The 25,809-nt window shown below is 43.2% G+C and overlaps 1 protein-coding gene across 5 annotated transcripts in view; it reads right to left on the bottom strand.

Annotated features, from left to right (window-relative positions):
- Positions 1-25,809, bottom strand: part of LOC123745297 (nuclear distribution protein nudE homolog 1) — a 129,996-nt gene that overhangs the window by 90,526 nt on the left and 13,661 nt on the right. For all 5 annotated transcript variants that reach the window (XR_006771316.2, XR_006771314.2, XM_045725691.2 and 2 more), the window contains exon 3: positions 9,526-9,679. Coding sequence is in view for 3 of the 5 variants with exons in the window: in XM_045725691.2 (XP_045581647.1) it covers positions 9,526-9,679 (154 nt within the window). In the remaining 2 variants the exon portion in view is untranslated. The remainder of the gene's footprint in view (positions 1-9,525; positions 9,680-25,809) is intronic.

Genomic DNA, 25,809 nt, shown 5'->3' with positions numbered 1-25,809 from the left:
AGCGCACACGCACACACCAAGGTCAATACCACCAGCCAGCCTAGAGGTCATAGCGCACATAAAGGTCAATACCACCAGCCAGCCTAGAGGTCATAGCGCACATAAAGGTCAATACCACCAGCCAGCCTAGAGGTCAGAGCACACCCACACAAGGTCAATACTACCAGCCAGCCAAGAGGTCGTAGCGCACACTCACACACCAAGGTCAATACCAGCAGCCAGCCCAGAGGAGATAATACACACACCGAGGTCAACACCAGCAGCCAGCCAAGAGGAGGTATAGTGTAAAAATGAACCCCCGCACGAAGGAGGATGGTTGCCAGCCCCGTGTACGGCAGGTAAGGAACATCTACGTCACCCTAACACAACATTAACACTCTCAAGTCTTCGATATAATACTTCAGGAAAATGTCAAATGTCTAATAGCTGTTAAAAATATTATTTCTTATTTCTCATTTTCACCGACAATGTTGTTGTGTTCACCTAGTTGTGCTTACGGGGGTTGAGCTCTGCTCTTTCGGCCCGCCTGTCAATCAATCAACTGTTACTAACTTTCTTCCACACACACGCCCTCAGGAAGCAGCCCGTAACAGCTGTCTAACTCCCAGGTACCTATTTACTGCTAGGTAACAGGAGCATCAGAGTGAAAGAAACTCTGCCCATTTTGTTTATCGCCGGCGCCGGGAATTGAACCCCAGTCCACAGGATTACATGTCCAGCCTGCTGTCCACTAAGCCACCAGCGCCCACATGTACGTGTGTAAGGTAAATACATGTAGTAGACACAGGAAAATAAATGGTTATAAAGGGGCTGGTCCAAGAGCTAATAGCTCGATTTTGCAGATACAAATAGTAAATACAGAGACGAGTTGTGGCGTGCACGCGCCTGTGGTTCCTCTACACTGTGCAAATGTTGCCCAACACTTGCTGAACAACGTGTATGACAGTCATAATGTGATTTGGTTTCTTACACCGTGACCTAGCAAGACGCTCTTTGTCAACAGGCGAACTTTTTATACCGTGACATGCGCCTCCAGGTGAAATCTCGAATTGAAGTTACCGCAAAGACGGACGTGGGGAATTAACTTTTATTTTAATCATGTTAACTTTGCCCTGCCAACGGATGCGGACGTTACTGGAGGAGACATGTACCAGGCTAGGGAGCAGGAAGACCTGGCAAGTGCAGGTCACGGCCACCACATTGTTCTACGGGCGAGTAGGTGAGGAGGAGGTGGGGGGGGGGGGGGAGGGGGTAACAACAGCACGACCCAACACCACGTCTCACTACCCAAGGGCAACAAAAATAGGTCAAAGGATGTGGCGGGAAATGTGGGTGACGGTGGTGTGAATAAGGAAGGTGAGGTGCTGTTTACAGGTGAAGGGGGGGGGGGGGGGGCGGGGGTGACGGGACAGGACGGAGGCGGCCACGGTGGGTAAGTGTCGACAACCTGGGCGCCGTGTGCGGCAGTATCACTACACCTGTACAAGGCAGGAAACCACCACTTTATAATCGGAGAAAACTGTGCTGACAAGTCACCACCACCAGAGGTAAAGGTCACTGGAGCACACAGGAGCGGGCACAGGCGAGGCTGGTGGCCCTCACCACCTCTACACTATCACACAATGAAAATTATTGTGCACTTGTCAAATATTAAATAGAATTAAAATATAAATAAATAAAATTAAAGAGTTATGCGGCTTGGCAATGCCAAGGTCGAAGGCTCGCGTCCATCTCTTTGCCCTTGAGTTTTTTTTTCATTGATACACATCACGTTAATGTGACTTCTGTGCGTTTATTAAATAGAACATTACGAACTGCTTTAAGAAGTGGAACATGAATGCAAAAGTAAGGTTGTATATAAATTGTGGTCAGTGTTTAACCAATAATTGCCAAGTAAGCTTGAAATGACAGACAATTGTGTGAAAAAAATCTGCCCAGGACTCTCCACGCATATTTACGTGTGCACCTACGAAACCTGTACATCTTTCCGCTATCATGGCCGCTTTTCCTGTATTTATTAAATACAGAAATCACAATAGCGTGATGCATCAAATGAACAAATCCACAAGGGGCGTGACGAGGGTTCGAACTTACGTCCGAGAGGATCCCAGACGCGCCTTAATCGACTATGCCACGACATTGTCAAAAGAATTGTAACCAGAGTTCATCTGCCCTCACACGGATCCTGCAATCTCTCCGAGACACAAACCAGGGTTTTACACAATTCCCCCGTGCACCTGAGCTCTGACAATAAGCTGTTCGATTAAGGCGCGTCTGGGAGCCTTTCGGACGTAAGTTCGAACCCTCATCACGGCCTTTGTGGATTTGTTCATTTGCTTATTAAACAGTTTACGAGCATGGAAACGCTGCGAGGTCGTTCTCAACCAAAGTTTATTTATTGTTATGGACAACCTAGCAGCGCTTCCCACGTCAAACTTAAATACAAACTTAGCCACCATGCTCAAGGAAAGATGTACAAGTTTCGTAAGTAAACACGCTAATGCTTGAACAACCCTGGCTCTGAAGTATGTCCAAGACGATCACTAAGAAACAGAATTACTACGACTTCCGCCCACCAAGCCTTCTGTACCCAAGAGTCAGCACTTCACAACAGCAGTAAGTGCAGCATAGACACTTCCCTGCCTCCTTGTATGCATAACATCTCAAACAGATATGTAACTAATCAAGAGACAATGCTACTAACAATGCATGTACCAAACAGGAAATAGTTTCAGTTTACAACACAGACATTCCATGTACCTTCATTCATAAATACAAACAAATTTAAGGTGTGTGAACACTGACAAATAAAAATAAAACTATAATTTTGATAAACCAATAAATCCATATTGGGATATGCTAGCAGCAGTCAGGCTCTACCTAGGTCATCAACGGTGGGTTTACTGTTCTCTTCTTAGTTCCTATTGGTTGTCCTGAGGTTAGCCAGCTTCGCATAAGCCGGTGGTGTTATCCCACAGCCTGTCCTGGTATACAAATATCCAAGCTCGTTAATCCAGCCGCCAAACCCCGTTTATGAATGAAAAGTGGTTTACACACAACTCAATTGGTGATGTCCGAACACTTCCGTAACAAGTGCTTCGCTCACGTCCTCTGATCGAACGAAAATAGTAGAGACAGCTCGTCCTCCAAACAAAGAGCCAAAAGTGATTCCATGCACCCACCAAACCCCCTGTTTATGAATGAAAAACGGTTTACACACGACAACTGATTTCGTTCAAACACTTCAGGAACAAGTGCGTCATTGACAAATTTTGATCGAACCACAACGCTGTAAATGCTTCACCACCGTACTACAAATACAAATCGCCAACAGAACGCAAACACCTAACCTAACCTACGACTAAGTATACGCAGAATTTGTATGTATAATAATATTAACTTGTATATGAGAACAAACCAATTTTTAATACACAGTATGTTAAAATTGATGACTGGGTCTGGGGAGGCAACCCGTTCTCGCACTTTCTTAGTCAATATTGACTTATTTAATACGTGCATGTGAGACATACTAATTTATTGTGAATATTTTAGTTTACCTTGAAAAGTTTCATAGAAAACACCTACCTTACCTAACCTTCTTAGTATGTTAAGATAAGCATCTTATTGCTTCGTAATTACAATTATTACTTAATCTATTATAGGTATAGGTTAAGTAAAGTAATAATTGTAATTACGAAGCAATAAGATGCTTATCTTAACATACTAAGAAGGTTAGGTAAGGCAGGTGTTTTCTATGAAACTTTTCAAGGTAAACTAAAATATTCACAATAAATTAGTATGTCACATATGCACTTATTTAATAAGTCAATATTGACTTAAAGGAAGTGCGAGAACGGGGAGGACGGCCGCTGCTTTAAACAGCCAAGTGAGAGGACGGGTTCTATCCCACTAATGTGGGATAACATCACCCCTCTACATATATTCATGTGCACATTTGTATATACATATGTATGCATGTAAGTAAAATAACTGTGCATGTCTATGAGAATTCTTGCGAATGAGCGGACCTTCACATCCTGAAGTTCACGAATTAAACTACTGACCACAAAGCATAAAATAAAAAGAAAAAAAAGAAAACCTTAACCTTTCCTTTGACCAAGGTTTTCCAAAACAGAGAATTGTCTAAATTGACTAAAACCAATTTATTAAAATAACTAGTCAAAATTACCTTTTCCTAGTGATTTCAATGCCACATTAAGAAAGTTATTGTTCAGATATTTAGACAGACAGATGAGACAGGGATGGGGGACAGACAGATGGAGACAGGGATGGGGGGTGGGATGGGGCGGACACATCAGTTTTATTCAGGTGCAGCTGTCAGGAAGGAGGGCTCCAAACAAGCACAGAACGGGTGCCAGCCTCAGCTGTAGTGCCCGGGGCCACTGCCACAATGAATGACAACTGACACACTTAACAGCTCCAGTGAGGCCACCACATAAGCGGGTAGTCTGTCACCTTTCCACACCACTCATCTGTCACCGAACTCCATCTTCAACACGTTACAACAGTACGATCGCGATGAGAATGAAATATTATATATATACACATTGAACATATATTTATAGCAGTGGTATGTTATAAGAAGAAATGAATTGACATATCAACGTATGCTGATATCTTACAGGTACTGGAAGACAAAAGTACAAGGTCATACAGGTTTCTTAGTTTAGTCCTGTCAAATAATTGATCACTGTTCACAGTGCTGACGATACACCTCTGGGGTTGGCTCCATGCACAGTTCATTATTAATAATAGTAGTGTGGGGGAGACACACATTTACTAGATTAGTATTGGCACCTCCATACTTAGTTGTTTAGAGCAGCGATCATCTTCAGCAGTTTGTGTAGTACACATCCAATTAGGTCTCGAGATAGAGGAATATATTGCAGGCAGATCTTATATACTCGGGCACTTCTTGTTTCCATCACGACGGCCATGTCGGCCATCTTACAAAATGGCCGCCAGGCGATAGTGTTACTGTGTGGAATTGATCAACAGAAACAGCACGTGTAACAACAAAATGTTGAGCTTTTAATGAACAAATCCACAAGGGCCGTGGCGAGGATTCGAACCTGGTGCTTTGTGGATTTGTTCATTTGATGCATCACGCTATTGTGATTTGTGTGTGTTGAGCTTTTAACTTTTAATCAAACTGGCCGGCAATATGGGCACATTCGATGTTCGAGCTACACACACGAACACGTTTTGGTAAGTGCATCGCTGCTCACAACCATTATATTTACCAGCTCCGTCACCCAGGTGTTGGCTGCCATGGGTAGAGTTGTTCTGTGGGAATCATCCGGGACGTCATTAGTCTTGCTCCAGCCCCCAGCTGCTTGGTAAAGGAAGATCTTGCCTGTATGTTGCCCTCTGAACATGCTGATGTTGCCCTCTGAACATGCTGATGTTGCCCTGCCCTTCTTACTACCGGAATAAACTACACCGTCCACTTGGCAAGAACGAGAGCCTTGTCACTGCTGGTACCTGTTCAGTCGTACATCATGAAAACCCTTTCTATGCAAGACGAGGCGTCTGCTGTTATGGTGGTTGGTGCCGAGGTCATTTAGTACATCTGCTAATTTTCGGAATACATCTCAAAATGGCCTGTCGAGGCAAGCTGGACGCGTCGCATCCTGGCAATCTTGAAACATTAATACCGCCAGGGATTTCTGTACCTAATCCTGCCAGCCATTTTGTGGAAAGTACCAGAAGCGCAGTCTAGTAGCAATTGGTAGCCACGGTTCAGCATGCGGTTAGAGCCAGTGTCAGCCACGACCCATCCGTGTAACGACTGTTAATCGACGGTTTCACCAGGAACTGTTCAAGGTGTGTTCAGCAGTCATTACGGACCTAACAGTCATTAAACCCCTCGCCCTCTACTTACCGTCCCCAACATAGATGCAGCAGCCAGCAAGCTATAATCTCTCCGCGGTGGTAAACCAAAGTTTACCTACAATCATCCAGGGAGGAAACCAAAAATATCCTGGAGTATAAGGTACACTTACCCTATAAATAATCACACCGGGAGAACGGAAAATGAATAATGATAATGTCCAAGAAAAGACAAAATGGAAAATCCGTAATAAATGAGAAAATTCAAAAAGTTACAATTTCGTGTGGAATTAATCCGAGTATAGCATTATCTCTAGGCTTGGGCCGCCGGTCTGTGCATGACTAGGGCCCATCACCGACCACCACCACCCCCTCCGGCGCCCCCCCCCCCCTCCGGCGCCGCCACCACCCCCCTCCAGCCTCGCCACCCACCCCCCCCTCCGGCGGCACCATCAAGCCGCCACCCCTCCGGCGCCGGCGCCACCTCCCGCAACGACACAAGCCACCTTTCATCCTCCTCTACTAATTACCAACATTAAAATACTTTTTCATTAAGACGTTTTATTGACATTATAAATATATATATATATAATTTTGGTTGCCATTTTAAATCATCCACTTCTTATAACGTTCATCCTCTAGATTAAGATGACAGTTTGGTGGACGCTTTCAACAATATAATGTTGAATTATTATAACACAAACGTGTTCAAAAATTGCTTGCGAAGTTAGCACAATTAGTCCCAACAATCTATGAATGCAACTGGGATCCCTGACCATCTCTGTAAAGGCGAGGGCGTGGTGGTGGTGGACCACAATACCTGACAGTGGGCGTGGTGGTGGAGCACCACAACACACCTGCAAGACCATGGAAGCAAAAGGGCGCGGTAAAACCATAACACTAGCACTGGTTGGGGCAGCAATTGCACAAAAAATACAGCGCTGAGACGGACAGTGACCAACCAGTGATCAATATAGGCCGGTATTGTGTAACTCGTGCGGACGCTGACCACGTGGCGGATCAATAACTTCAAAAGCCCCCGTGGCGCATACAAACAAATGGTAACGGCTGGAATATTAGGATTATCAAGTAAAAAAAAAAAAAAAAAAAAAAAAAAAAAAAAAAAAAAAGTCGGGGAGTAAAAAAGTAAATAGGGACAATAATGGCAACACTGTTTCCTCCTCGTAAGAAGGGCGAAGATCGATAAGATATCTAAATGACACAAAGAATGTGGGAGGGAAGCCCCACGTGCGCTGGGCCAACATAATCCTGTAATTAGTTTACCACAGAGGGGGGCCTGCGCCCCCTCTGAACCGACCAACAAGCTCCCAGTCTGCAGGAAAGAGCACCATCAACATTGTTGTTAATTCCAGTGAGAAGGTTGTGTGCTGCGCCCCCTAGCGACACCACCACCACCACATGGCACGACAAAGAGCCGATCAAGAGGACTTTCTAGGGTGTGGGGTTTACACTAGTTAATGTAGCATACCAGCTCCTAGCTTGTAGTTGCATTAGGAACATCAGTCTTTTCTACTCAGCCCTAGTCTTTGGATACAAATAAAAGTTGGAAGATTGCGAATATGAAAAAATTAGACACCCCCCCCCCCCCACAAGACTGATGAGCAAGTGGTCTCTGACAAGTGTGCCACCTTAGGTGCCACAAACGTTCCGAGAAACATGCGAGGAGAGATAAGCTACCACATACTCTGAACACCAAGATAACCTACCTAACTTACACAAGCCAACCGCTATCTGCCAGAGGTGCAGAACACACAGCTTCCTCCTGACAACCAACAAAGTAACACACACACTCGACCTTAGCAGCCGATCGATGGAGTCTCGCTATATCACACACATTACAAAATACAAACATTAGAAATATTTGTATGCAAGAATATTTCCTGATCCCAAAACAAACATTATGAAATATTCTGGAATATGTCTCCGTATGTGTGTGTACACTGTACGCTGTGTGTAAAGGCTGGTGGTAAGTGTGGGTGATGGTGGGGTGGACGAGACGATGGTGCTATGTTTAGCGGGTCAGAGTTAGGGGCAAGAGTGGGGGTTGATGGGGAGGCGTTCTGGGGCGAAGAGGTACACGGCAACGGGGTAGTGTTAACATCTACCCAAGTAGTTAATATTTTAATACGATAATTTCTCAATATATTACAGAAAAAAACAGAAAAACATAAGATCCACATTTACACAGAAAGTTTACAATAACATTAAAATATACCAGCTTGTGTTTCTTAGTTTCACAAGCCAGGACGATGCGAATTAAAAACTTGCAGGAAAATGACCGAGGAGGAATTAACTGGAAAAGCAAAACAAAGCCCAAGTTATCTGTACCGAGCAGTGAAACCTGATAAAGTGAGGAAGTGATGCGGTGAAGCAGGTGGAGCCTTGGTGGTGCACTCCACCAGCTGGCAGCTGTATGCCCACAACGCCTCGCACCCTACAAGGCGAGCTTCCAACCTCTTAGGCCAGAGATGCACTTCAGGTTACAGCGTTTCAGAGCCATCCACCGAGTGCTTTCAGGCAAGTTCCTTAAAGACTACTGAAGAAACTTACGAGTACCCGGAAACAAATTCAGAACCACAAACATAAAATGTAATTAGAAATCTGATGTACCTAAAAAGGAAACGGTTGAAAAAAAAACTGCAATCGAGATAAGAATCGACGTCTGGAATTAATACTTGGCTTTAAGATAAAAACCACCACAACTAACCTAATCTTAGTACAATTATGCAGGCGATGAGTCAACGTGGCTGAAATATGTTGACCAGACCACACACTAGAAGGTGAAGGGACGACGACGTTTCGGTCCGTCCTGGACCACTCTAGTCGATTGAGAATGGTCCAGGACGGACCGAAACGTCATCGTCCCTTCACCTTCTAGTGTGTGGTTTGATCAACTTTGTTAAATTGTGTACTAAACTAGAGGTGAATTTAACAATTCACAACTAATACCCAAGTTCGTTACACGATGTAATTTAAAACCAATATATTCACCGGGCACCGACTGTCATTTGTATTTAGAGGACACGTTACAGTGGGAGGAAGATAGACCATTGCTACATTCAATGTTAAGGAGTCAAATTTATCCCCATGGTCTGTTTTATCACTATGTCCTTATTGTTACAGTCGATTACTATTTACTGCTCCGGACTCTAGCATTCGGAAAGGCTTAGAGTGTTCTGTGTTGGCAACAGCTGCTGTGGAAGACACGTGTACTTCTCTATAGCACCACCACAGTTGGCTCATGCAGTTAGTTACCTTCATACACGCATACAAACATATGTGCAATGACCGTAAACGCTTAGAAGCACCCACATAATTCAAGGCCATTATCAGGAGAAAGCTTCAAGTCATTACGACTATATAACACTTGGAAGGGGATCAACATAAGGATTTGAGATACCGGGGGGGGGGGGGAGAAATGGTCCCCAGCCACCTGGAAGGTCGGGGATTGAACGCCGACTTGCATGAAGCAAGACCGTCGCTCTACCGTCCAGCCCAAGTGGTTTGGGAGCATCCACATAAGCCTTCATATACTTATCCAGATTCAAGCAAACATTCTCAGCAGGTTTTAATACAAATGTTCGTAATTCAGTACAAATTCGAACATTTCAGGATCATTGGAGGGTTGTTAGTGCGGTAAAGAGGAATTACCTTTAGGGAGTCATTCTCGAGGGCGAGGCGGTTGAGTTGTGACTGGTACTCGGAGCAACGAGTCTCCGTCTGCTCTAGCTGAGCCTCCAGCTCAGCCTCCAGCTCCCGGCTCCCACTCTGGAACTCCTCCAGTTCCTCCCGTGTCTCCTCCAGACTGTAAAAAGATTATAAAAAAAGTAAATTAATACACGAAGTTATTTCAACCTAAGTAAACAAATAACATTAATTGGTTGAATATTAAACAATGGTAGTGATATGCAGCTAGACAATTTGCTTAGCTCAAATCAATCAATCAATCATCATCTCAAGATGATGAACAGTATGGTCTGTACGACAACCGCCGCCTCACGTCCCACAACAATGTGGGAGAAGAACTTTTATGTAACATTGTTTAGATGGGAATTTTACCTGATCAAGTGTGCCATTTCAGGTGCCACACCTGAGGTGGCACCTGAGGCTTACCTTGAGGTTCTCTAGGAGATACTCTAGTATCTAGGATACTCTGAGGATCTAGGAGATACTCAGGGTTAATATTTACACACACACTAGCCATGAGCATATTAAATCTGACCAATGTCTTACAAGGCGGAACCTTATCTACAAAATATACTGTCATCTTTCTTTCTCTCTTTGGTGGTCTTCCAACCTGTCCTAATAGAGCCTCGCATTTTGAAGCATACTTTAAGGCCAAAAATCTTCGTGCTAGAAAAATGGTAGCGGCTCACGAAATTTACGTACTGTCCGTTTTCTGTTTTGGGTCCTCTGCTAGGTTAGGATAAGGGACTTTAGTACAACAGTTTTTGACGTTGGAAAGGCTTAGGACAGGCAGGTTCTTCACTATTAAAGGTATCGTATGGATGATGCGGACGGAAAGCCATGCTCACACTATGAGCAAAACGACATGTGTTCCCCCTCACCAAGAGGCGCACAATTTGAATCCCATCCCCCCCCCCCACCCCACCCCAGCCCACTATAATCCCCTGGTCTGGTCAACATAATCCCCGCTCCATTTCTTACACCAAATTTATTTAATTTAAACTACTCTGTTCAGTTTAACTTTCAGGCGTACGAATTTTAATTACAATGAGCTTTTGTTATACATTAACCAAATTATATAATATCCTTAAATATCCCTCAAAATGCTGGTGTACGAGCTTTCTTCCGCGAGTTAAGGAGCCCCTCATACATATTATATCCTCTAATGCAGGTAATAACTGGCCTCTCCCCTTCCCTGGTGCCCAACACTGGCCGTCCCTGCACCCCGCTCTCTCCTCTCCCGACCAACACAATTATCCAGCCTCGCCTCGTCAACTATGACTATGTTCTTGTATACCTGAATAACGTGCAGTAAATTGTCGATAATATTAAAAGAACAGCCATTAACGAATAGTTACTGGATCTATTTCTGGCAACATCTTAACAGACTGGAGCTGGGGGCGAGTGGTCGGTGGCGGGGAGACAATCTACTTGAGAATGGTCCAGGACGGACTGAAACGTCGTCGTCCCTTCACCTTCTGTGTGTGTCTATGTATGTATTAACACGATGTACTGAACGGGGGTGAGAATAGCTTGAGCTACCTCATCCCTTTGTGTGTATTTTACCTCAATAAACTTATTTCAATTTCACCTTCGAGTGTGTGGTCTGATCAACAAGTGCTCGGTATCAAAAGGTATAGTCTTCAACTAGGGGGTTTTCAACTTGTAACCTACGTGTTAACAATTTCTACCAGCTCCTGGTCGTCCTTGAACGTCTCAAGCACAAGACTGGCCGACTGTTAATTCACGGAAAACAAAAGACTAAGATGAAAATATTGAGGCAATGGAATGGGATAGAACTCTCGTCCCTGTACGCTCCACACACGCACTACCCACTGAATCACGATGGGCTAGATTGATTGATGAAGATTAAGCCACCCAAAAGGTGACACGGGCATGAATAGCCCGTAAGTGGTGGCCCTTTGGAGCCATTACCAGTATCAAAAGCTGATACTGGAGATCTGTGGAGGTGCAACTGCACTCTGCGTGACGGGAGATGTCTCCCGTGTCGATGGGCTAAAAGTCTCTCTCAATTTATACCAATAGGTCTTGTAAAATTTCTGGTCGAAGTTGCTCATCGTCATGCGGCGAGTAGTGCGCGCGTCTGGAGTCCAGGGGCGCCAGCTCTATCCTATTGCATTGCCTCAATATTTTATCACATACATCAAGTAATTGTGATTTCGATGTGCAAACACTTGGGTATGTTTACTTTAAAATAAGCGTTTTAAGAAAAATATTTTGTTTCCGTCAGTAACACTAATGCGCACTATGTAACTTTTTGGACATAGGAACGAAGCAGGAATGTGGAGACAAAGAAAAAATCTCATGGGAGGAGGGAGGTAGGAAGGTGGAAGGGAGGAGTGTGGAAGGGAGGTCAGGGGAAAGGGCTTTCATTGAGATTGTGTTCAACAGCCGGAGTGCAGACACCTGCACGAGCGGAGGTGGCCATTCACTCTAGTGGAGCCAGACAAGACCAGTAGTCTCCATGCACGGCAGTGTGCTGGTCGACACTACCAGGGCAGGGGTTGGGGGGGGGGGGACAAGCACCAACAAGCAGTCACTATCGCCATCACGGAGGGAGAATTGGGAGATTCCCCTCTCCCAATGTCTTACCCCCGTAAGACATGGGAAGAAGGGGGGGGGGGCGGGTTAAATGCGGGGAGAGGAGATATAAAAAAAATCAGGAAGTTGTGCTAGGAGTGAGCAGACGGGAAGTACCGAGGTGGAAGGCCAATGTCGGATGCCACATAAGCAGATCTAGGCAACGCCAGGCGAAAAGTGTTCCTACACTACTCTAGAACTGGCTATGAAACTATGCAGCCCGTCCTCTCCAGCGTTCACGTCGTCACTAAACTGATGTACTAAATTGCCTAACCTAGTCCAACCGAGGACCCGCGAATAGAGAACGGGACAACACGTCAATTTTTGAGAGCCGCTAAGATTCATCATCAGTACATCAATTTTTGGCCTTAGGGGATTTGCACGTCAAAATGCTTGTATTACTCAAGAGGACGGGTTGAACTATGGAGCCCACCTCGTAAAAATGGTTCATCACACACAAGCATGAAAGTTCAGCACCAACAAACTTTGGATTGGCTACAAGAACAGCTTCTAGAACCCTACACTGAATGCAATAATTGACAATCTCTAAAGTTAGGTACCTAACTGCTGGTACCTGCCAGCAGATCTAAAGGCCCACCTGGATTGTACCTGGATGAAGGGCCAGGCTAGACTTGAGAACAAATCCACAAGGGCCGTGACAAGGATTCGAACCTGCGTCCGAGAGCATCCCAGACGCTGCCTTAAAGTAGTTACGCTGCACTACACTACACTGTGTAGTGTAGACTTGAGAACTTGGTCCAACATGCTGTTGTTTTGATTGATAAACTATAGTATTAATGACCTAGTTTTCTCCCAAAGAGTTCACACGCTGTACTCAGGATTGGGAGTTCGTGAGAAAATACGTAGGAGCCGTGATGAGGGTTCAAACCTATGCGGTGGGTGTTCCCACGCACACGCTCTAGACGGCTAGACCACGACATGGTATAAGCATAGGTTTGAACCACCATCACGGCTCCTACGGATTTTCTCATTGATGCTGTCACGTTAGTGTGATTACTCCGTGTATTGAGAGTTTGTACCTGCAGCTACTTGCAACAGGTAATGCAGCCAAACCAGATCCTATCAAGTACCGAATCAGTCTCTGGTGGACGTTTTGTGCTGCCCATATACAAAGGTTTCAACTTTAAACCAAGTTTAATCATAATTTAATTGTGAGGTTCTGAAGTGCTTTAAGAGACATAAGAGTAATTGTGATAAACTAGCTTTTTAATTAGAATTAAAGACAAGCGTCAAGCGCTAAAACCGAGTGATTATTAGAATTAGGGTGTTGGTACCTGGTTGATACCTGGTTGATGGGGTTCTGGGAGTAGTTCTACTCCCCAAGCCCGACCCGAGGCCAGGCTTGACTTGTGAGAGTTTGGTCCACTAGGCTGTTGCTTGGAGCAGCCCGCAAGCCCACATACCCACCACAGCCCGGTTGTGGTAAATATATTGGTAAAATACTATATAGTTGTAATGAACAGTAATAGTAACCCATTAATCATTACCGTTGTCACTACTACTACTGTACTACAGTTCTTGGGGCACCAAGAATCGCCCTCGAGGCTCCATTATATATTAGAGTGGGGAAATAAACAAAAAATGTCTCCATTATTGTGATGCATTAATGAGTGTCAGTAGAAGCCATGATGAGGATTCGTATCTACACACTGGGTACCCCCAAAAATGCCCCAATAACTCTGCGATGCTCCCGGACGCAGGTTCGAATCCTCGTCACGGCCCTTGTGGATTTGTCCCCAATAACCCCAGAGCAGCGGTCGCCAACCTTTCGGGCCTCACGGATCACTAAATTCATAATTTTAAATCCCGCGGACCACTAATATGTTTTTTTAAGAAAAACGTGTAAAATAATGATCAAATAACTTCCATTTTATTATGAAATGCACCTATAAAATTATAAATGCTTATTTAATAATTAAATAAGCATTTAATTGTTATAACAATTAAATGCTTATTTAATTATAGCAATTATAAAGGCTTATTTAATCAAACTCTAAAGGTTGGTTAATTGTAACAAAATTATTAAAGTTACGGTAGTTCAATTATCAACAAAATGTAAGCGTATTTAAGTATTACACATTTTTAGAGTGATATTTGTGCCCGCTTGTTTGAAAGAAGTTTATATATTTTTGGCTCCAATGGCATAACTGCATGACGGAGAACCGTAGTTATTTCAAGCCCAGACTGGTAACCAGTTGTAATGGCTGTGGCAGATGAAAATTTTCGCACAAATATGTTGTTGAAAACTTAATCAAAATTTTCATTGTTTTTTCCACACGGCAGTGGGTATCCACTTATGTTGGCATGTTGTTGGTAATGGTGGCTGACGAGAACTATGGAGGCTCTGAATCATTATCAGCTCACGGTTAAGTCAAGTACACATATTACTATTATCATTAGTTACATTATCTTTACTAAACAAATACAAAACATTCCTTTGCTTTTTTCCCCTCATTATTGGTTTATTGCATTCGAATCTTACATCAAACTAGAAATGATAGTTATTTAAGTCAAACTATTTGATGCCATTAAATGTAACAAATAAAACACACAGTTACGTACAAGACAATAAAACATTCACAATAAGAATTTCTAAGTATTTGTTTTATTATTAATAAAACAAAAAAATGCAAATAATGTCCAGATTTTTTTGAGCACCACCAAAACTGGTCCTGGAGGCACTTGGCACATTACTGGACACCCCAACACCTGCCACGCCCAAAAATCAAACACTCAAGTATCCACTTACGAAATCTGTACATCATGGGGAGGCTCCCCGATCACGAGTCAAGTCTGTATTTACTAAACAGTTCACAAGCTTCGAAACGTTTGCGAGGTCGTCCTCGGCGCAAGGTTATTATTATAATAAACAACCTCGTAGCACAAACTGTTTACCAAATGCAAACTAAGCCACCGTGGTTATCTTGAGATGATTTCGGGGTTTTTAGTGTCCCCGCGGCCCGATCCTCGACCAGGCCTCCACCCCCGTGACAGCTGACTAACACCCAGGTACCTATTTTACTGCTAGGTAACAGGGGCATAGGGTGAAAGAAACTCTGCCCATTTCATAAGTAGATACGATTTTTTTTTTTTACGAATCCATTTCTATATCTGTACCAAACGCATCCTCATGCTTGTGGCCAGGAAGTGTAAAAGCAGCCTCGCAAGTGCTACGACCCGGGTTCGAACCCTGGGTTGATTGGGAGGGGGTAAACGCAGTTTCTTCACTTGTTACTTTATGCACCCAGCAGTAATTTTGGACCCGGCTAGTTCAACTAGTTTATGGACCCCATACACAGCCTGTGGGCGAGTGACAAAGGTTGTCACAATGGGGTTTTGGACCAGGATATAAAACTATGAGTCCTGGGGAAAAAAGTAGAGGAATTCTTTAAAACGAGCTGTGGGAGAAAATGTGCATATTATAATTATTATATCATTATATTAATATTATTATATTATTATATTATATATTATTATATATATTATTATAACATTATTATAACATTATTATATGCATATTATTATAACGAAATAACTGCATATTCAAGTCAACCCTCTAAAGACTAAAACAAAACTATATCCGGTAAGTCAAACGACTTGCTGGATCCCGTAGGCTGAATGATGTTACATCTGGAAGATAATCATATCCGGTAGGCAGAGTGTAAAAGTTGAAGCGTTCAGGGCCAAAACAAGAAAGACTAACCCATGTAGGTGGGCATACCAGACCACCAAACATGGTTCACAGTTAACAGGTGTGGCCGGAAGTGCCCAGGTAGCCACACTCGCTCCACCCTCTCAGTAACCAGTGTGATCGCCTGCCCCACCCTCCCTACCTTTCTCATAATGTGATCGTCAGTCCTACATCCCCCCCCCCCTCCATGATTGCCAGCCTCATAACGCCCCTCACACCGTGATCGCCAGCCATCCCCCCTATTCTCTCACTGTGATCAGCACCCCCCCTATTCACATCCCATCTCCCCATCCACCTCCCCCACCCCCCTGCACATATATTACATGATCACCACCAGCCGCCACTTACTATCCATCCAACCATAATGTTCACGCCCGCCCAGTAAAAGGTCCGCTCTTCTATTGCTCAACTTCCCCTTCCCCCCTCCCCACGCAATCCCACAATTCCTTTCCCTCTTAAAAGCTTGACACCCCTACCACATCACTCCCCTTCGCCTGGCCCTGGCCAATACACCTGTGAATTATCCGTGGCGTCATGAGTTATACTGCTGGAGTCCCACCCGACGACTGGCTTTTCTGGCGGCGATTGCATCAGCTGTATGAATCCTGTATGAACACTATTTCACCTTTTAAACTTTCTTCCAGCAATAGTTGCAAGATTCTCCCCAACCTTACCCATACCTCGCCCCTCCCCCAACCTTACCCCCACTTCGCCCTCCCCTAACCTTACTCTGCTCTCCCTCGCCCTTAGGTCTGCCTAACTCGGTCACCACAATTCACAATAAAGGTGGTTTAGAGGCACACGGGGCTCGTCCGTTAAGATTTCCTCCTGATCCCCCAGCACGCGTCAAGATCCTCCAATCAGGAAACAGTAGATTCGTGACGTCAGAGTAGGTGGTGCCAGCTGTAAAGATGCCTGCATGCCAACATACCATTCAAGTCACGTGCTGCTGTGTTTGAGCACAGCGGCAACAAATCTCCGAAGTTACTTACTTACATCCAACACTGTCAACAATATATCCTAGATAGTGAGCTTCACAAACTGAGCCAATACAACTAAAACGCATCAAGCAGTTGTATCAATACAGCAGTCTAAAGGTGACGTCATCTAAGACTTGGCGTAGCATAGAGCCAGTCTAAGACGTCAATACGGCCAGGCGTTAGCTACACGCAACACTATCGAGGAACGCTGGGCGTGTATTACCAACTCACAGGGTGGAGAGGGAGGAGGAGTGGCACCAGTTATGCAGCAGACCACCATATAGATAAAGGGGGGAAAATGTGACATGTCAGGAGGCTGACACCAAGTGAGAGGTTAATGGAACGTGTTAATGCCACAAGGTTGCCGTGAGAGAATGGATTGCCAGCGGTAGTGCTATTATGGCAACAAGGAAAATCCAGACCAATCAACCTTCAATTTATCCCTAGAAGTAACAGTGGAAAAAAGAAAATTTCCTTAACCAAGCCTCCATCTCTCCAACATGTTAATAAAACAGGGAAAACTACAAGACCACACTACACTACTGTGTAGTGTGGTGTAGTGTAGTGTACAAGGCCAACTTTATACCGATTGCTCAGCAATGAGCAATAATGCCTACACAGACAATTTCATCACAACAATAACAAAGTATAACACACACAACTTGCACAGAAGACAACAAAACCCAATCGACTTAATTGTGCCCAATAACCATCACTAGTCACCACAACCTCCCCCGCAACCCTTCACCGCAGAGAGGACACGAAGTGCACCAGCCCTCCCGTACCGCCATAGTACGGTAATTATTACTCTTTGAAGCTAAACATCCCCCCCTCGCTCTCTCCCTCTGACTCGCGCGCGGGCTGCCAGCCTAGCACACGCTCTACGCAAAACATGTTACTTCACTTTACATAGTTTAAACTGGGATACTAATTAGAGGTTTACTTTTGACCCTGTCTAGCTATAATCTCGCGGCAGACAACTAGGGCGTGTGATAAGTCCACTACGGGCTCACCGTAGCCTCTGCTACTTTCAACTTTTGTTCAGAGTAGCTGAATCTAAAAACAACAGGGCGCGGAGCACGCTGAAGTATGCACAGTACAGTTAAATATTGTCTTAAGAGTTACCTTTAATAAGGTCTAAGTTTCTCTTCTCCCAGTCAGAACCGAGAAGAGGTTTTGATAGCTTCAGTGAGATTATAGATTTAGGTTAGCCCGTAGGAGCACACAGCCATCACAACCTAGAAATCCTACAGAGACCTGCCAAGTTCCCTCATTAAGACTTTTCCCGTCGTTCAAGTTCAAGTATTCGTTCCGTTAAGTTTTTAAGTTTAATCATTTATTATGCACCCTCATACCCGTCCTGTGGCCAGTGGGTACTGTCCACATTTCTTTAACACCATTGATAGAGTTCTCTAAATTCCGAGCTTTTTTCACAATTATAGATGAATAGTTCTGTTGAGTTTACTTTTAGTCAAATCTACGTCAGAAGGTGGTGCAAACTTCCTGAGGTACTTTTAACCCAGCCTAAGCCTAGCAGTGGTAATGTTTTTTTAGTCTGCTAACCTTAGTGGATGATCCATAAGTATGCTGTTCTTCGTGCATAATTGAATGCTTATACGAATAGCTGGTGTGAATTTCACGTTGCCTGAAACCTACTAGATGTCACTGTTCCCGGAATTTTGCAGCCCTCGGGCTGCTCAAAGGTAATCCAAGATGGTAATCAATTCCTTCTTTACGAGCAAATGTTTTGGCTAACTCATCAATTCCATCAACCATCCGGAGACTAATGTGGGAAGGAGTCCACAGGAGACAAACTCCGACTCCATCATTGCGTCATCATACAGCTGGATCTTGCTAACAGCCCCACCCAATCTGGGCGGGCGTCTATTTAGAATATTTTTTTATCGCTGCTGAGATGACTAATCCTAGTTCCTGATTAGTGTTCAATACGGAATTAAGAACATTTTGGATATCGTATGATCAAGTATATTATCGGCTCAGCTAATTGTGTGTTCATTAAGCCTTCTAGTCACATGAGTTTAGGAGTGCATTAACACATTAAACACGAGTAGGACTGTGGACACCTCCCTGTGGAGTATCCAGTTCAAAATCTCTCGTTACACTGCTATGCCCTTGAAATAGTGCAGATTACTTCCTGATAGTTAGATAACCTATTATCTAACGTAGAAGCCATCCCCAAACATTCATTTTATCAAAATTACTCAGAATTACGTGTCTGTTAGTAATGTGAAAGGCTGACTTGAGACAGTGTTATATGCCCTTTCTGTATGCAGGGTGAGGAAGAGGTAATAAGTGATGCACACTCCTTCCATGCGTGAAGCCACAGATCTGGTGAGACAAGTTTCTAATTCTATGAAAGAGATGGTTTAGAACCATTTTAAGACAAAGACAACTAGTAAGGGAAATTTGGCGAAATCTGCTGGTTACTTTTAGAAATGGGAATAATGAGGCTGTTGAACCATGAAATTGGGAGCTCCCCAATTACATAGTTAAAATTCTACAATTCTATAAGCGAAGGGTTTCCTGACATTTGCAGAAGCATACGCAGCATGCCTTAGGCAATTTTATCCTCCCCGGGAGATGTAGCTCTGCTTTTATGTAAGGCAGTCTAGTTCATATGCAGTTACAGTCATCCCCCTGACGAAACCGTTAACGAGCCTCGCTCTATCGTCGTATCTTATCTATTATTTAGTTCATTGTTGTGGTTAGAGAAAGACTGAAAAGATGGAAGCTCTAGCCCAAACACCAACAAGCTCATTTGCTCTGTGCAAGGAATGAGAGGTGTGAAATCTGTGCAGCATAAGTATAATTAGTATACAGTAAATGAACAAATCCACAAGGGTCGTGACGAGGATTCGAACCTGCGTCCGGGAGCATCCCAGACACTGCCTTAGTCGACTGAGCTACGACAGGGTTAAAAGGGTTGAAACCGAAGTTCTACTGAACTTACTGGATGCATCACGTTAGTGTGATCTCTGTGTAATAGTATACAGTAGTTCGAAATAAATACTTTACAGACGACGATTAATGATAAAAATTTCGGGTTCGATAAAAAATTACTGCGGTTCGAGAGCTATTCCTGGCTGTAGGAACAGAGAACATTAGCCCCATCATCGTAACCCAGATCCTCCCGCTTATCACGAGCATATTGTTACTGGAATTGTTATTTAGCTTTCTCCTAATATGTCGCTATCATTACTTTCATCATTAACACTCATTTGTATTTTACAACGAACAAGTATTAATCATTCTGAGTAACGCAAGGCAAGTTACATGCCTATTAAAATGTAAAAATATACCAAATAACCACTGTTTCAGTGTAACTTAGTAAAATACAGCCAACCCCGCTACACGTTACCGCCCCCCAACCCCCTGAAATTTGAAATTGAAACAAGTTTACTGAAGTATAAACACACAGATGAGGTAGCTCAAGCTATTCTCAAGCCTATTAATTCAATATATATGAATATATAAATACATATATTTCACAAATCACATTCAACACATTACTGATCATTCTGGTTGATAAACACATTTCTTCTCACTGGTTGACGGTTGTGAAGCCATCGCATACAGCCACCACCTTATCCTCCCCGCCAGCTTCCCCGTCTCCCCCCACACAACACACTAGAACTACCCCAACAGCTGTACAGTAACTTTGGCGCGCTACCACCCACATCAATCATACCAGAAATTTTGAGGATTTTAAAATTTTCCACGATGTAGCCTAGCGACCATAAGGTATTAAAGTTTAATAAAATAAGGAAGTTACAGCCATTATGGGCTCGGAGCCCATTTTCTTTCCTAACACGAGTGGCATGTCATAACTGCATGGTGGCTACTCATCACGCGTTGTGACGTCAGCAGGCTAAAAATAATATGGTGTCAGAAAAAAAAGTGTGTCTAATCGAGTTTTGTCTTCGTCGTGTACATACTAATATGCAGTAAAATATAAACATTAATGTGGTAATGAGAATGGAGTAATGCCGAATAACGTCACGGTCAGTGAGGCGCGCCCAGCAGTAGTGCCTGAACTCGAGCCAGAGTACGCGCCCGGTGGCTCCCCTGCCCCACCCTATAAATGGGTACGATTTTTTGTTCTCTGCGCCACAGCTACGAGTAACATGCTCTAAAGTCATCATCGTGTTAAAGTAATCCTACATCGCAGGAAGTGACTCAGACTATTGTCACGGGATGAACCAACACATATTCCTTTAGTTCTCATCAGCTTTGATTTGCAGAGCTAAGAAATGCTGCTTTTCTTTAGGCTACGAATTATGTTGAATTTTTTGTTTCAACTCAATAAAAAAAAATCGATAGGTATTTTAATGATCAATTTTAAAAATACGATTGCAGTAAAAATGTACAGTATAAAATATGCACAGTTTTATATATGATCAATTAATAAATTATTAAAAACTCACAATAAATGATTCACAACATTGTTTTACTAATGGTCGTTCATGTTTTAACAAATTTGCTATTATTTTATTCTAACATAGTTGAGGCAGTTGAGCTAAGGTTTGTGATGTGTACCTTGTACCAGAGTACATGTATAAGCACACGTGTATAAGCAATATTAATACATTTATACATGTATAAGCAAAGCAAAGCTTTTGATACAGTGCTATGAAAGATTGATTAAAAAGATAGAGGCTCACGGCATTGGGTGTGATATATTAAGTTGTATTAGGGCATGGCTACACCAAAGGAAATAAAGAGTTAGTATAAATGAGGTTAAGGCAGAGTGGGAAAAATGTTGTAAGTGGAGTGCCTCAAGGCTCTGTCCTGGGACCTCTGTTGTTCATTATATAAATAATTTAGATTCAGGTTTGAGCAGCAATATTTGCAAAATTTGCCGATACAAAAATCAGAAGGGAAATAAACATGGAAAGAGACTCATAAGAACATAAATTATTAAATCATGTATATTAAATCATGTATATTAAAACAACAGAGGTCCCTGGACCTCTGGGAGACAGAGCCTTGAGGCACTCCATTTACAACATTTTCCCATTCTGACTTAACTCTATTTATACTAACTCTTTCCTTTGGTATAGCCATGCTCTAATCCAACTTAATATAGCACCCCCAATACCATAAGCCTTCTATTTTTTTAATCAGTCTCATGTGGCACTATCAAAAGCTTTGCTAAAGTCAATGTACACAACATCACAATCCTTACCACTATCAACTGTCTTAACTATGCTGGAATAAAATTATGGCAAATTTGTTAAACATGAACGGCCATTTGTAAAACCAGGTTGCGAATCTTTTATTAATTTAAGTTTTTCAAGATGCAGACGACTTGTACTTGCAATTATCGATTCAAGTAACTTTCCCACAAATAGACGGTAGGCTATTTGGCCGATAGTCTGATGCAAGTGATCTATCTCCTGGCACTCTGCCTGACTATTGATTTATTAAATATGGTAGACAGTGGCTTGCAAAGCTCCTCATTGCATTCTTTAAGCACCCTAGCAAACACTTCATCCGGCCCTGGTGATTTGTTTGGTTTGTGTTTTACTATTTGTTTAATAACATCCTCCCTGGTAACTTCTCAACCTGTCCTCGTCCCCACCTACATAAGACTTGTTCGGCTGAAGGCATATTGTTAAGTTCCTCTTTAGTAAATAGAGATATAAAATATTTATTAAAAATACTACTATTCATTATTCGTTATTTGACCTGTCTCAGTTTTTAATGGGCCTATCCTTTCCCTAATCAGCATAATATCAGCACAAGACAGTACACGAAATAATGGGTATGAATTGGATAAGTTTAAATTTAGGAAAGACCTGAGTAAAGACTGGTTTGAAATTGAATTGTTAACAGGGTTGTCGATTTGTGGAACCAATTACCGTGTAACATAATAGAAGGAGGATCCCTTGATTGTTTCAAGCGTAGGTTAGACATATATATGAATGGACATGGCGATACCAAAGGAAACAGTTTCCTTAAATAGAGTTATAAACAAACAGTTATAAATAGGAGCTGCCTCGTATGGGCCTATCTGCAGTTACCTTCATTCTTATATAATACTAAAAAATAATTAGGGATAAAACACTTTCAACAGTTTAAAGTATTATCAAAACCTACCCTACCATGCAATATCATCTTTACACCTCCCACTATGTTTTATCTATCCAGCAATGTCACTCAGCACTTTACGGGCAATTCATGCCCGTGCCACCTCTTGGGTGGCTTAATCTTTATCAATCAATTCGGCACTACAAATCTATATGAAACTTCACACCACAGTCGCAGTTCCAGCTGTACAGCTGCAAGGAGCCTCGGGGTGGCCGCGTTGTTGAAGTACGTTTGCTAATACAATAAAATACATCTCAAAATGATGGAGTAGCTTAGGCTTTATCTACAACCCCCTGTTGTCACCCTCGAGTAACGTTGTCGAGTAACCCCACAAGTGCTGACGAAACGGCAGCAGCAGCAGAATAACAAGGAAGCCCCATCATCTCCCACAATCCCCCGGTATCACTAACATCTTGCGGCAACCATTGTGCCCCCTGGCGGAAGACGCTTCTGAAATACCATCACGAGGTAATGTATTAAGGTTCACCCTCACCATCTTCGGTAACCTTTGACCCGACCACACTTCCTCTCTCTGAGAGACTCTCACCAGTAGTGACATAATATCGCTTCAAGCTTACGGTGTTTGGCAATCTCACATCGGCACTCTAGGCCAATAACCCAAGGTTAACCTTTCGGTTAGTGAGCTATTATGTAAGGATAAGAGTCTCTTGGACACTATATAGTTGTTGATGTTTTAAAATTCAGCTACTCATAAAAAATTCCAAGTAGCACGGGGTATGGTGAGCCCGTAGTGGACATGCCTGGCACTGGAGCGGGGCTGTAACTACTCTATATATAGTCGTTGGATTGTTTCAAGCGTAGATTATACATGTATATGAATGAGTTTGGGTGGATATAAACAGGAGCTCTCTTGTATGAGCCAATGGGCTTCTGTTCATTTTTTCTTAGATTAGATTCTTGGGCAAGGCTGAATGGCTGTAAATAATCTCTCATAAAACGAGATTTTCAGCATGCAAATAACATAGAAGAACCCATTGCACGATTACAAAATTAATGACGAATTCGGGAACTAAACACAGTCTAGCACACCATCGATTCTTGGGACTGGAGGTATTTTGGAGATACAATAGAATATGCATATTCATGCTGTTGTTTACACCGAGAAGTGCAACCTAGAGGAAGCCAGAGAGGTGCGAGTGTGAGAATGTCTGCTTCTCGCAAGCAATGCACAACTGAACACCTGCAATGTTAAACAACAACAGTAGTGAAGTTGAGCAAGTCTGCCTAATATGCGCTGGATGGTCTCGCCAGCTAATGTTGCAGGATGGTAGGGAAGGCCGTGCCAGGTATTCCAACGACCGTACTTTGTATTTATGGTACACCAACGCACTTTCGACAGACCTTAAACACCACTAATATGGTTTTGCAAGTGTCTGCTGCTTACCGACACCCCACAGGCTTCACTCGTGCACCTCAGTCGCGCCCTCCACGACACTGGTTATTACCAATGCTGTTAGGAGGATGAATGCCTCTCGTTAATGGAAATGGGCTACTCAAAATTATATACCGTTAGGGATGCGGGTCATACAATAACCACATCCCAAAGCGAAGTAGATGCTCAATTTGGAAGGGGGAGGGGAGTACCTAACAAATATTAATGCACAGTATAATGTACTACAACCTATATGAATTGCCTGTCTTCCAGCCCCTCTTATAATTTCCCAACGTCAAGAAACTGCCACTAAAGTTCCCTATCCTAAGCTACCCGAGGACCCAAAACAAAAAAGAGAGATCAATTTCGCGAGCTGCTACCATTATCTAGTGCGACGATTTTTGGCCTTGCGACGCTATTTGGACGACGGGTTGCCAATCAATCACTCAATAGTAAACCACAAGTTGCTCCGTGTAAATGACATTCCCAATTTACTTCCAAACACACATGGCGCAGTTTTTAACCGTACCGACAAGCAGGCATAAAATATACTTCATTTTAACGTTAAATTATTTACATAAATATCCACTGTGTGGTAATTTTTGTAATAAACGAGAAAATCCTTTTAATAGCAACAGCCTTAAACAGAGCCTTCACATGCGCACTCAAAACAAACATGAAACAGGACTTGTCCAAGAGATCAAGAAATTCTAGTGGACAATTAAGAGAACTTTTTAATGAACTTTGCCACATTGGAGGAAGGAACTGGTTACGGGACGGAATCAACGTACAAGATGCCTGATCAGCCAGGCTGTGACTCATACGTCAGAGAATATCCCATGATTTCACCTGTTAAATGGCACTGATGTGTACCTACCTCACTGGCATTCCTATCTAACTTTGGATCTGCCTAAAAATAATCCTGTCTCACTCCAGGATGGTCTCGGGAAGTGAAGTATGAACTGTGAACCTCAAGACTCGAGGTGCAGCCAGAGAGCACATACAGAGGCCACAACAGTTCAACAAGCCACGTGAGCGAGAATTAAAAAAAAAAAAGATGCCTTTGATCCTGCAATATCACCCGTTTGAAATCCTCCAGCGCTAATACGACCCACGTTTCAAGATGGGGATAGGCCTACACGTCCTACCAAACCAATCATGCCCACGGAACATAATACCGCCCACGCTAAATATCAACCCCCCCACCCACGCTACATATCAACCCTTGCCCATGCTACACGGCCCACATTCGCCTGCGGAGACCTATACAACCTGCGTAATACCCACATTAACTCAAATAAGACTTAGAAATATCTCGCTCGACAACTTTGATATTCTTGCCACACTAACCGCCTCCACCAAACCAAGTGCGGCTTTTGATACCCACGACATCATGCAACACAAGTGCGCTTCTCCGGGACCAATACTACAAACACAAACGCTCACCAAAC

The sequence above is a fragment of the Procambarus clarkii genome, chromosome 44 (assembly GCF_040958095.1).
Source record: "Procambarus clarkii isolate CNS0578487 chromosome 44, FALCON_Pclarkii_2.0, whole genome shotgun sequence".
Classification (NCBI taxonomy): domain Eukaryota; kingdom Metazoa; phylum Arthropoda; class Malacostraca; order Decapoda; family Cambaridae; genus Procambarus; species Procambarus clarkii.
The sequence above is the reverse complement of the archived record's forward strand: the minus strand, read 5'-3'. Positions and strand labels throughout refer to the sequence as shown.